General features: G+C 48.5%; 1 protein-coding gene across 1 annotated transcript in view; it reads right to left on the bottom strand.

Annotated features, from left to right (window-relative positions):
• The window catches only part of CACNA1D (calcium voltage-gated channel subunit alpha1 D), a 296,274-nt gene that overhangs the window by 12,074 nt on the left and 269,993 nt on the right, over window positions 1-14,207 (bottom strand). The window contains exon 41 of the mRNA XM_072941507.1: window positions 12,777-12,907. Within this exon, the coding sequence (XP_072797608.1) occupies window positions 12,777-12,907 (131 nt within the window). The remainder of the gene's footprint in view (window positions 1-12,776; window positions 12,908-14,207) is intronic.

The raw sequence follows: 14,207 nt of genomic DNA, 5'->3' as shown, positions 1-14,207 counted from the left end.
GGCTGGCCTGCAGAGCACCATCTCCTGCAGCCCCAGGTGCGGGGAGGAGCAGCGCCAGGCTGCTCTACAGGGAGGGTGCCATGTATTAGCTGGCTGCGTCCAGGACGAGGAAGCTTGTGCAGAGGCTGGAGGACAGGCAGACCAAGCAGCCATCGGGGCCACCGGTTCTGCTACAAAGCCATGGGAACAAGGGAGCGACACAGCACACTGCCACCACAAGCACACTCAGGACCACAACGCAACAGACGGACACACACAGACCTGGGCCGCTGTGCAGGGCCAGCCTCTGTGGCCATCTCCTGGCACCCTGGCCTGCAGTCTGTGTTCAAGCTGAGAACTTGCCAATGGTCGGGTCACCCTCTTCAAGACCACAGCACACCGAAAGGGGCTCATACACCTCTGGAAGCAGTGCAAGGTCTGCCAGGGGACCCCTCCAGGCTGCTCAGACAGTCTGCATTTCCCTGAGGCCCTCACAGCCGCCCTTCTTCACCCTGGGCCCGGGTTCCTTTGAGACAGCCCTTGGGAGAAGCCTTCCGTGTAACTGCCCTCATTAGAGAAATATTCGAGATGCTTACAGACTATCTATGGGGAAGAGGTAGTTGCTGGCTCTGAGAAGACTATGTTTTGACCATCAATCTGAAGAAAAATGGCACATTAATAGGGACAGTATAGCTCCTCTATCCTTTGCTACAAAAAGATTTGCACCTGAAAGAGGCATTTCCTCCCTGCCCCGGGTCTAAGGCCACCAGTCCGGTACCCAGGCAGTACTCCCTCATTTGCTGGCAGTCTGCTTGTCCCTGAGGAGCTGCTAAAGGCTTGGAAAGCGTCTGAGACCCTGGCTGTAAGGGTTTCCTTCTGCAACTAATACTCCCCAACATCAGGACAGCCTGCAGAGGAGAACTGGGCTGAGCAGGGGGTTATCAGAGGAGGAGACCACTCCCCTGTCCCCCCTCCCCAGCCCCCAGCAGCAGGTGGGGGTAGCACATAGACAGAGAGTGATAGCCATGTTTGAGACATGCCTGTGGTGGAGGGGGTGTGCAGGGTGGAGGGGATGGTGGCCGTAGTCTTGCCAGATTCCACAAGCCTAGGCCCACTGATGTGGGAAAGTGCAGCCTGGTGTCCTGCAGGCGCCAGTGGTGCTGACACTAATTTAGAACAGCAAGGGGTACAGACCTTCCCAAGAGGCTTTTAGGCAAATGGCCTTGTTCGTAATAGCACTCAACCTATGAGAGGATCCTTTTAAAGACCGCACACCACACAGGGAACTATATTCAATATCTTGTAGTAACTTATGGTTAAAATGAATATGAAAACAAATATAAGCATGTTCTTACATGATTGAAATATTGTGCTGTACACCAGAAGTTGACACAGCACTGTAAACTGACTATACCTCAATAAAAATATATTTAAAGATGGCACACCAGGCTGGGTCTGGTTTGAACCATTCTTTGAATATTGGAGCAGCAAGTCGTTCCATTTTATGAATCGTGGGGGTGAAACAGCTGCCTGGAGTCAAAGCCTTAAGGTTCAAGGCTAGGAATGCTGTGGTCTTGGCAGGGGAATGACTTGTGTCCCAGGGCCAAACCCTGGACAGTTTGTGGTGCGGTCAGTGAGGCTGCCTCTCACTCTCCTGTCCCTCTGATCATAGGCTCATGCACACACATGTACACACATGCACGCACACACGCTCACTCACTCTTTCCTCTCAGGATCCCCGCCTCCAGCACATTCGAGCCTGGGGAACCGTCTGGCTTAGCAGCAGACCCACACCATTCTCAGGGAAACAACAAGACAGCAACTTGAATGCCAAGTGGGTGAAAGCTCCTGCCCGGCAGAGCTGCAGGCCGGGGCAGCAAGGCTGAGCCCAGCTCTACCCAACAGCCTGCCATTCATCCAGGCAGTGCTTTCTAGGGCACAATCATCAAGGGGAGATAAACTAAGCCAGGGCTTCACCATCTGATTTTGAATCACTGGGAAGAAAGCGCTGTTACCTATCTGAGGCTCCTAAACAAGAGACTAGGTTTGAGACACCCACTGCCAGTGCCACAAAACACACACAGGTGACAGTGCACCAAGTCAGCACCCCCAGGTAAACTATGTACATCGTGGGCCAGGAACGCTCTGTTTAAATAACACCAGATCATCCTATTCACTGTCATTCAACTGATTGGACTAGGTCTGATTAGAAGAAATAGAAAACTATTTATTTGGATAATTTGTAACATCATCCTCTGTTGACGGGTTGACATTTCACTGAAATACACATATAACATAATTGCAAAAATAAAAACTGTCTTCAGCATGTTTTCAATGATACACAAGATTAGGAGAGAGCAGTGAACAGACACAAGACAGAGGGTTTGTTTGCAACATAAATCACGGAGAAAATTGAGAGGTGGCCCAAGAGACCGCTTCCAAAGACAAATAACAACAACATATTTATTAAAGAGACATCAAAGGAGGAGAGAAAGCATCACTCTTCCCAGACAGGAAAGCAGAGGCTTAGAGAACATGATTATATTTCGTTTGTTCCACGCAGGAAGAAACATACCTTCTAACAGTCAGGGACTGACTTTACTCTTTCACAGGGGAGGGGAGGAAGGATGGGCGGGGGGACACTACAGGGGACAGGGGTGTCACCAGGGCTGGGAAGGAGGGAAACACATGTTCCCAAAATTGAACTGAAACGAAGCTTAAGCACAGCACCCTGAATTTATTACATATCACAAAACATGATAATGAAAAATTTTCTAGCACACATATCCAGCTAAAAGGTAGCTTACGCTGCTCCAAAAATTCCATAGGCACAAGTTCCAATTCCCAAAGTGCAGAAATCTATCTTAAACCCTTCAAAAAATTACTGTTTTCTACAGCCCTAAACAAAACAAAACAAAACAAAACTATGTTTTTCTTGAAACAAACACTTTACAATCAGTAAAATTATCTATTCTTTCGTATTTCATATCTGTGCCTACCTCTATCAGCAAAATACTACTTTAATTTGAAACGTGGTCATTAGCACTTAACCCAACACAGTTTAAGCCATATAAAGTCATTCCATTAACATCACAGTAGAATTATGGTTTTGAAGAAACACAGAATTGCTAGAAAATATAAACATTACTGATTTGTTTTAAGACGTCCAATCATATAAAACATTAAACAGAATCAAGCCTAGTTTCTGGTTGATTTTTAAATGCTAGATGTTCTCATGAGTATTTTTTTTTTAAAGAAATATTGGCGCTTTGCCTGTAGACTGCTGCTTTAAATTTTAGACACCATTTAATTGGAATTTTATCGATATTTACTCTATTGAATGATTAAGTCACCAACCCCCCCAAACTATAAAATCTCTCTAAATATTTCTGAAGCAATAGCATTAATAAAGTATGACATTTTAATATCAAACAGGAACATTCATTTACCTTCCTTTCTCTTGCCCACTTTCAGGGTTAAGTTTTTCCTACCTGGTGCATCTGAAATGCTTTCACTGCCTGTCCCCTTAAGCTAGCGCCATCAGACACACCCGCCATCTGCCAGCTCTCAGCACGTAGAGACGCCCAGCAACCCCTCCCGAACCTACACTATAACAGTGCAGATAAGAGATGTGAGCCTCCAGTCGGGACTGGGCCAGGCCATTCATCTTCGGGTGTGAGTGCCAGGCTTCCAGAATCCAGCCTTTAGAGCCGTCTGGCGGAGCCTGTTCCCTACCACAGGCAGGTCTCGCTCAGCTAGGGCTGGCCCTGTGGTCATCTGGTTAAAGGCGAGCTCTGGTTAACCCTTTAGCAGAATCCTGCCCCTACCCAATCAGAAAGGATCACTGTAGACTAGCTCCCTCAGAAGAAAGGACTGGAGATGAAACTCTCACAGAATACACCTGCTCATCTACAAGCTGTCTCCCGCCTCCCCACGCACACACAGCACACACAGGCACACCCCTTACTTTGTCATTGCTCTCCGCCAGGGAAAATGGGATGGCGTGGCCTTTGTGTCCCATTATGAACCATCCTCGAGTTATATATAAACATAAAGGGCTAGAATCATGAGCACGGCACTCCCGTGAGTCATCCACAGTGACTCTGACCCTCACTGACAAGTCAGCTGCAACGTTACCACAGAAGTTACCCTGGCAGGGGGCACTCAGCTGTATATACCAGGTTTGTCACCATCACTCTGAAAGATACAGGAAACCTTAGAAAAAATTACCTGAAGCGATCTCTGACGTCTCCCTGCAAATGATCTGACAGCGCTACCTGTTTTAGTTCCACCTTGATTCTTGGTTGTGGTTTTAACACCAGAATCGGAGAACTGCTTGTCAGTTTCCTGATTAACAGAGAGAGTGGGCCTGGCAGAAGTCACAAATCACGACCTCTGTTCTGATGGCATCTTTGTACCTGCCCCCATGATATCCCATACTTTATCCCACTACACCCTGGGAGGGAGAGCGGGTGGGCCAAGACTACTCCCATTTGGCTAAGGGACCTGCCCACGCTGGCGAAGGCTCAGCAGGAATCTTGATCCCCAGGCCTGCAGTTCCACTGACCCCACTTTCTTGGGTCTACTGTAAAGAGTGCTGGGATCAGGTCTCAGTCACGTGCTCACTCATGACTGGCTCCACATGACTGCAGTGCCACTCAATCAAGGTGAACCTTCTTTCAACTAACTTAGCAGAGCTCCTGCATCACTAAGTCACCACGGCAATGACGGATGATCACCAGGTATCACGCAAACCGATGCTACACTCAGCACACTCCTGTCTCAGCCGTGCCACTCTGATGAGCTGCGAGTCTTATGAATACTTATCTGTCACACACCAGTTCAGATCATCCGTCTTTCAGATCAGCACAGGCAGTGAGACGTGGCATGTACAGTCTGACAATCAGCCTGAACTTGACACTGGGGGCCCAGGCAGCTCCGTGTCTAGGTGAGTGGGCCGGGGCTGGGGACGGGCCTGGGAGGGAAGGAGGGAGGGAGGGAACGGTTCAAGGTAGGGGCAGTGCTGTGCACAGATCATAAAGCAGCTCCAGCACCCTTTTCCTTTAGAGGGAGTATGGGATCAATCCCCTAGAGCAGCAGTTCTCAAAGTGTGGCCCAGGGACCCTGGGGTCCCCTGAGACACCTTCAGGGGTCTGTGAGGTCACTGTGATTTGCATAATTAAAAACTAGGATGCTCTCAGCCTTGTATATTCTCATTCGCTCCTGAGAGCACAGTGGGGTTTTTCACAGGATCTCATCTCTCCAGCATTGTTGTGCTTGCATATTCTGTTTTTAAAATCTGTTTAAATTCCTAATGCAGTATATATTGATACATAAGGGTCCTCAATACTTTTTAAGAGCATAGAAGATTCCTGAGACCAAAGAGTTGGAGAACTGCTGATAACCCACCCTCAGACAGGCAACCCCATGTTTTCCTCAGGCACTGGACTCTTCACCCCATCCAGGACCCCTGGGATTCCGCTGACCTTTCTCCACTTTGGGAAGAAACGTCCTTCTCGTGGCTTCTCTGAGCCAGCCTCTGGCACTGTGCCTTAGACTGATGTGCCCTCGTTATCCGCAGACAGCCACTTCTCTGAGGGCTACGGTGTGCCAAGGAGAACGAATTCATGCAGGTGCCTCCCCAATCAATGAACCGTCAGGGTCGGCAAGTTCTTCCCCCTGGGCAATTGAATTGGGATATTTGCGCTGATGAGGGGTACTAGGTGGGTATTATTCAGTAAGACGCCTCAGTAATTAGGACCTTTTGCTATTACATAACGTAACTTTCCTCTACTTCTTTTCAGCAATTCTATCTTCTCAAAGATCTCTGACAATAACAGTTACTATTCTCAGAAGGGAAAGATCTCCCGTCTTTCAGAAAGAGTAGAGAATCCAGTTCCCCGTAGTCCTGCAGATCAATTTAATTTTTTGATTAGGTCACACCATAGAATAAGTTATTTAAGAAGAGCCCAATGCCCAATCCTCCATCTACTTCCCTGGATGGATACTGGCCAGCATCGTGTCTTCATCCAGGAGCTTAAGAGTTTAGCACCATGGATTCTGGGGTTGGGCACCAAGTTTGCTCAGTGAGTCTGGAAGATTCTGACATAATAAACTTGAGTCGTCTCTTACAACTCCTCTACATTTAAAGCTATACTCGTCTGCCAGGGTCTTAGGGAAAAGGAAAGAGGTGTCTGCAGTTTGACTGTAAACCAAGTTTCGAGGAAGCCTTGTTTTCCTTCTGAGCTGAGGCCACAGGCAGCCCCTGCAATTTCTGGCTGTCCTTCCTGAACTGGCCTCGGCCACCGACCACAGCCAGTGCTGTCACTCAGCAACAAGGCCAGGCCCACGAGGGGCAAGATGGTCTTGTTTCATTTAAATCATTCCCTAAATCCCAGCTAGAAAGTTACTGTTTTCCAGTTTTTACTTATTTGGAAGGAAACACCAGCCACGCGACTTGCTTGGGGCTGCTCTATGAGGCTTTAGTGCATAGACACTCACATCTAGAAGACAGTTGGTCAACCGGCCTCCTGAGACCAGGGCCACACACAGAGGGGTGAGCACATATGCTCCCTTCGGTGTTTCATAAACTTGATATCAGAGTGGGCCAGAGACAGAAGGACCATTTGTCTGATGGTGGATAAACCCCTCACCTGTGCCCACAGGGCTGACCAGCTTCCTTTTCAGGGATGATACACCAAACAGTTTATAACTGGAACCTCTGGGCACTACCCAGAGTAGAGCTGGGCTCTCAGCCCAAAATAGGGTCCCAGAGGCCTCCACTACAACAAGCATTAGCCCTTTAGCTACTGGATCACAGAGAGGTTTGGGGAGGGGCTGGGTACTGGCAGAGGGTGAGGAGACTCAAGGTGCTGGGGCTACAGCTGTCACCCAGCAGATACAGACAAGCTTCAACATCTTTACAGGGGTCCAGCCACAGTGGAGCAAGCTGGCTTTCACCACCATCCCCACGCCATAAAAACCACCATGAGCTCCTAGACTGACAACAGTTTGCACACGTGGGAGCAGAATCTGGGGCTGGGTCTGTTTCCAGAGTGGGGCCAGGGAGTCCACTTAAATCCAGGCAGGGCAGACCACTTGGTACTGTGAGCCACTGGGGCCAAAGGGCAAAGGTCACAGCACAGATGACATCACTGGAACAAACCTCAAGGCTGGAAGGGACTCCATCAGTCACGCGTAGGACAGGCCCGGGGGGCTTCCGCTAGCACCACTCTTTCCACTGGCGACACGGCTCCCCAGCTCTGCCTGGTCAGGGATGAGCACAGCCAGGGCCCGGCTCCCCACATTCCGCCGCTCTCTGCGCCCGCCACGCACGCAGCCCCATCTGCACCAAGCTTATAACCCTTGACACTTCAGGAATTCAAGGGTACTCTTGAGTACTGACTTTAAAACGTTAACTGGCTCCTCTGGGTATCATGGGCTCAGCATCAGATGTACTGGCTCCTCAACCACTGCCTAGAATTGGCTGAGAGTTTCAGATGAGACCCCCTCGTGAAGCAACTTCTTGGGCAAAAATCTACTTTCCATAAGATGTGAAAACACAGCCTGTAGAATTACCTCTGTTTACATCTTTATGCATTTCCTAGATATCTCAAAAAAGGGAGAATTCTCCTTCTCAATGGATCACTAAAGTACAGAACAGAAAAGAGATCAAAGAAAAACAAGAATTTCTTAAAGTTCTGGTAGTAAACAGGCATATGATATTATTATTGTTGAAGTCTTAATAGTAAGCAATTATACGTTCAAAGTGCTTTACAATCACTTAGCTATTCCTCACAACAGCCCTGTGAGGTAGGTCGACATGATTACCCCCATTTTACAGATGGGGAAACTGAGGCACAGAGAGGTTAAGTGTCTTGCCCAAGGTCACGCAGCAAGTGAACGCTGGAGCTGGGACTAGAACCCAGGTTCCCTGACTCCCAGTGTCCTTGAAACTAGACCACACTGCTTCCAAAGAGGCATCCCCAAACTGGCTTTGACTTAAAGACGGACAATGTCGGATGAGGTTGGGGTGTGGTGGTATTTCCCGTGGACGCATTAAGATGGAACCTGAGGTGTTGCCTGGGTTGGTTGGGCATGCAGGTGTATGTGTTAATTTAAATGGGTGTGTCTGAGCGTCCTGTCCCGCCCCCATCTCACTGCATCCTGCACTGGTCACTGCAGAGAGCGGAGCTGGATGGTCAGGAGGTCATGACGGACTGGCATAGAAAAGGAACTCTGTCAGCTCAGCGCCAAGGGGCCTGCCAGTCTTTGGTAGTTCGGACAAACTAGGGATGCAGGACTTTGGAATGGAGTCAGCTGCCCACCTTAGGCAGGTCTGCTTAATCTTTTTATTAATTTTTTTTTTTTTTTTTACTGGCCAGCATCAGGAAGTTGTGTTCATTTCATTTCTCTGCAGGGCGGCTGCCCACCTCCTTTGCTTTCTCTCACTCTTTCCCTTTCTCTGAGTCTCTGCTCAGAAGGGAAAACTGTTAAGCCTTGCATGTTCCCTTTCATGAAAAGGAGCCACCACGAGCAGCGTCCGCGACAGGAGGCCACGGCTCCACAGTCGAGCCACGGCCTCGCTTCCACCTTCCGGAGGAGTGCTTTGCTTGGAAGGGGTCTCCCTGGGGCCTTGGGTTTGCTTTTTCCTGCATTTCTCCCGAAATGCTGTTTCAGTAGAAATAAGCCCACTTGAGACTTTTCCCTTTCAAGGCCTTAGCCACCAACGCCTTCCGACTAACGAGCTTGGTGCTGTAGCTCAGGCAGAAAATTCTAAAGCATCCGTTCAAGCATCTGAAACAAATGAATCAGCCAGTGAAATCTCATCTGTTAGCATCTGTTCTCTTAGATTAAAAAGGAAAAGCCTTTTTATGGCTTTCGATGGAATCATGCTTTAAAAACAGACCAAAAAATCTTGCTACTTCTTAGAATAAGGGGACTAGACAACAGGTGTCGGATACTCTACAGGTTAAATGTCTGTGGGTCCCGTTTTCCTCTGTCTTTAGGCCTGAGCCTCTCTCAGGAGGGACTAAGAGTCATTTTATTCTGGTACACCACCCACCTTTCCACTGGGCCACCTACATCACTATCTGTTGGGTCTCTGGCTTTCACATTAGGTTAAAGCCTAACCGCCTAATTCTTTACAAGCTGTAAATGATGGTCTCCTCTTTAAACTCAACTTCCAAACAGACAAAAGAAAAAAAGGAAAGAAATAAAGAAAGAAAGAAAAAGAAAGGCTATCCCTCTAAAGTCTTCCTGTCATGAAGATGGGCAGGATCCCATCTGGGATGAGTGGAGAACAGTCTCCTCAGATTCCACCAGAATGTCTTTTGCATAAAGGACATCCTTGAGTATTGAAAGAAAAAGAAATGAACAAAACTTTCCCCACTCTGGGATCCTTTCCCTCCCAATCCATGAGACACAGGACGAATTCACGCCTGTATCTTGCACAGAAGTCCTCATCTGGAAGGTCAGATGGGGCATTGCTATTTGCTGGGAAGGGACAGAGTTTTCGTGGCTGCAGAGCTGTGTTCCTTTATTTACTTGCTCCTTGTGGAAACTCGTGGGTCACTGGGATGCAGCAACGATGGATGAAGAGCAAAGGCTGAGTCAAACTAAAGTGAATGTGGCATGTAGGGGATGGGTGAGGAAAAAAAAGAAAAGCTTGAGGCAGCTTCTCTCTGACTCCCTTTGGAGAGGGGCTGGAGAGAAGGCCGGCTTTAAGGATGAAGATGGATGTACGGATGGAAACTGCACACTCATTCAGACCACAGAGGCCAGAGGACACCGGGTGCCGAGCTCCTACCCGCACGTACCTCCTCAAGCCGCTCCCCTTCATGTAGAAGGGGCACTGTGGTTGGTCTGAACAGAGGGACACCGAATGGAGCCCACGAGGCTGGTAACCAGAGTGCATCTGTGTGCCCTCGAAAACCATTCCATTGTGGGGTGGGGCCAGGAACGTGGACCAGCTCCGACCCTGCTCAGACAGACTGCACTCTACGCAGCACAAGCACGCACTTGCCTACGTCCTGACTCCTGTGCTCACTCCACCTTCCAACAGCAATGGAGCCGTCAGCCTGGCGGCGCCCCAGTCCCAGGAGGAGCAGCTCACCCCACTTCTCAATAGGCTGGGCCTGCTTTGGGGAGCTTCCTTGAGGATCTGTGCACTCAACCTAGTGACACTGTTGATCCATTTCTCCTCCCACTGCCCTGAGACCCCGTTTCCCTAACTGCCACACTGTCACATAATATTTCCCCAATGCAGAAAGGAAGAGCCTTGTCGTGCTAATTCAAAGTCAAGTGACAAATCACATTTAGAGCCCTTTCTAGAGCAGCAGAAGCCAAAAATGTAATTAGAATTATCCTTCAAGGAGACAAAAATTTTCTATTTTTGATGTTTGCTGAAGGAATCAAACGCATTTTCAGAATGTATCTGTCAAGATTATGAACACAACTTAATTTCCTAGGCTGGGTACTTAACATAAATTATAGTCACAGCCTCAACTCTCAGTGGAACCATGTGAGAGTGTGTTGATATTAGCATCTAACTGAAAATATTTTAATTTCACCAAGGAAATGAAACTTTCTATAAACAGCAAAATGAAAAAAGTAAAACATTACTGTGACACAATGTAACAGTCTTTAACCCATGACTTATACATGTAGCTTAAGCATCATTCCAACCTTCAACTTGAAGACTCAGTGAAACCCACCCTTGAGATGTGACCATGAGTTACTTAGCCATGTGTTATTGTTCAGGTTTTAGAACACCCAAATATTATATCCAGCTACCAGAGCAAGCACTGAAGCCATCTAAGTGGGAAATCTTGGGGATTCAGTAAAGGTATAACTCTGTATCCAGGTGGTCATCACACAGGCCTTCCACAGAAAACAGAAGGTCTCAGAACACAGTGCTACCTTGGTTACTGTGAATTACAACATAGTCATCCATGAAAGAGTATGTTTCCCCCTCTAGAAAAGTCATCAAGTTCTACCACACCCACCAATTAGAATCCGAGAACGGCAAGCAGGTCCCCTATAAATGGACAGGAGGGGTGTGGGTGGGGGCACCACGACACTCTGAAATCCAGCCAGCCAAGTCCTCCAGGCCCAGGGCCACATTAGAGAAAAGCCAGTGGAAGCACGTTATCACTCCCTGTCCTTGCACCCAAATCGGCCACACTGCCCTCAAGAACTATGTTTAAATTTGCAAACACATCTTTTCAGTGTGCTAGGCTCTCTGAGTCTACTTGTGAACTGTGATCAGGAGAAGGGCTGTTATTTTTGCAAACTGATCAGCCAGAGGTGAAAGAACTTTACTCAAATTGTACAACCTGAGATAGCAGTCAGCTTTTGAGCCTGTGACTCACTAAGCTACCTTTAAAGATGTGATCAGAGGAAGAAAGACCAGAAATTGTCTTTGGTCAGATTCAGCATCCATCTTTCCCCCCGCCCTGTAGCTGTCTGGGCAGAGCCCAGGTTTCGTCATGAATCAACAAGTCACGGTCATACCAGGTCATCTCCGAACCCGCCATATGCACACCCCCCCACTCCTTCCTTCACTCATTCATTGTTATTCGTGTTCATTCTCTCTCAGAGAGATCAGACAAGTCTTCACACTTTGGTAATTACCATCACCTAGAACACAAAACAAGGCTGGGCATTTTCCCCTAGAAGAAAAGCGAAGGACTATTTCACACTGAACCTCACCCATACCAACAAGGCCCAATTTAAGACACATGGTGATAACAGGGACACAAAAGTGATTTGGGAGGAAATAAATTTAAAAGGGAAAGATTCTTTATCTTATTCATGATGGACTTAACACATTCCAGACAGCAGAGATGACAGGGCTTTTGATTAATCTGGACAGTTGCTTTGACAGCTTGCCAACCTCTGCAGTCCCCTTTCTGCAGCGCTTAGCATCTTTTCCCCATTCCTTCTCCACCCCTCTTTCTTCACCACAGGAATCACCAACTTCTCTTCCTAGCACCTCTTAGCAGATTTCCACTTTGACTCCCTTTCCCCACACACCTGCTTCCCACCTAGGGCTTTAGGTTTATCTAGGATTCTACACCCTTGAATGCAAAGATCCTAGTTAGAACCAGGGGTTCCTGGAACGACAGCCCCTCCAGGAGCCTGGGCAGGGCCCAGGCTGACATAGGGGCCAGAGGCTGGCCAAGATGCGAGAGAACAATGTTTGCACAGCGAGCCTCAGGGCCGTCAGGAAACAACACACAGAGACACACACGCCGCACGTACATACACACGCTTATGCACATACGCACGCACACACGCACTAGGAGGTGATGGATGTTACTGAAATGGACCGAAAACCAACAAGCAGTGGGGTAAGAAACAAACAGAAACAAAACAAAGCACTTGCATTCAGATGGAAAGCTGTTTTGTGGGCAGCTGGGGCCCAAGCCCGGGGCTGGGGGAAGGTGGGTGCCTGCTCAGAGGACACTGCCTTTGGAGAAGCCTGGGGGAGACAGGGTGCGAGGGCAGCTGTGGCTCCCTTCCCGCCAGGGATGTGCCCTGGCCGCTGTCCCGGAGGTCCTGCCACATGGGCCGCGGTGGATGCAGATGCAGGGGCACGACAGAGAAGGCAGGGAGGGGAGGCACTTACCTGGTGGCCCAGAAATGGCTAGTCCACATTTGGGGGAGTGTGCAGTATCTCACTTTAAACAAAATCCTGATGGTACTGCTCAACCATGAATAGTCAGCTCTCTAGTGTTTCAAATAAGCTTGTAAAATCGTTAGTGAAAAGAGAAAAAGACAAAACAACAATTCACCTGTAGGGCAATTGTGCTGTTCTTCGCGGGGTATTTTCCCACCAGTCCTTGTTCTTTCCGTTTCTTGAATTTCCTAAAGTAGTCCTGTATCAGGAAAGTGGCATAGAACTTCCCCACGGTTACCTCATCATCTAAACGGAGAGACCAGACAGAGCTCTCCCGAATCAGCACATTTGCACCAAGAGCCTTAACACTCGCTGCTGGCTAGGGGGTGGGGTGGGGCAGGATAGTGCAGGAGGCACTGAGCTCTCGGCTTGGGACTCAGGAGACTAAATCTAGCGAAAAGCAAGGTTTTGCAAAGCAGTTAAGGCTCAAAATTAGAGTCAGTTAAATAAACTGGTACTCAAAATTGCAGAAAATAACATACTTGTCATGAGATCAACAGAGCAGCATATTAGTAACACTATGAAGTGCCATCTTGGTTATTGACTCAAAATGAAAATTACGAAACAAACAAAAAAGGTTTCATGGGTCATATTTTCACCCCTGTGCATAGGGATTTGCATGTGTAATTACCACGAACACCAAAGACAATTAACCATCCAAATCCCGATGCCTGGAGATAAAGATAGAGACTCAGAAAGGTGACAGACAAGCTCAGAAGAAGAAATTTCCAAAGAGTGACTGCAAACCCAGATTTTCATATGCCCCCTTGATTCTCTGCCAATAGCCTCCGTAGACCATTTCTCAGTTTGTAATCACAACTGTTTATTTTCGATACTGCAAGAGACAGCTCCAACTAACCTCAAAGTTGAGCTGACTTACTTCGGCTTTGTTCAGAAACAACCCCCACATGTGTTGTTGGGGGACTGGACCTCCCTGAGCATGACAAGGTGATGCATGAGGCAGAATAGAGGCTCTGGCTGTCTCTCAGAAGCTACCCTGGCAGCGTCGGTGCATCCCTGGTTGGGAAGCCCACCCCACATGGGCTGGGAACTGGTGACCATGGCTTGCAGAGGCTGGGAGGAGTAGCAACTGCTGCCCTCAGGCTATAGCATAGCTCAACTTGGGGCCAGGCTGCCCTTGCAAATTACATGCGATCTGGGGCAAGGGACTCAGCTTCTCTGGGCTTGTGTTCTCATTCCTAAATGGGTCTAAGCCTCTTGGAAGAGCTGTAAGGATCACGGCAGAAGAGGCCCATAAAGCACTCAGCCACTGGCTTGGGTGGTCGTAGGTGCCAGGGGGCACGTGACTGTGAACCATCAGAGTCACTATTATTTTACAACCTGCCAATAGTGACATCCACTGAAGTGGAGCAGAGAGCATGACAGGTGGAGACACTGGGACCCTCCTGGCTGGGGCTCATTTTGTGCCCATGTGGTAAGTATCCCTGCCTGGACACTGCTGGGCCACTCTGGGCTGCCCCCCAAACTCCCTTGTCAGAAGCTACTCAGTGTTAACTATGTGACGAGATGCCCTGGGGTGGTCAGC

This window comes from Vicugna pacos, chromosome 17 (genome assembly GCF_048564905.1).
Source record: "Vicugna pacos chromosome 17, VicPac4, whole genome shotgun sequence".
NCBI classification, from domain to species: domain Eukaryota; kingdom Metazoa; phylum Chordata; class Mammalia; order Artiodactyla; family Camelidae; genus Vicugna; species Vicugna pacos.
This window is presented reverse-complemented; position numbering and strand designations above follow the sequence as displayed.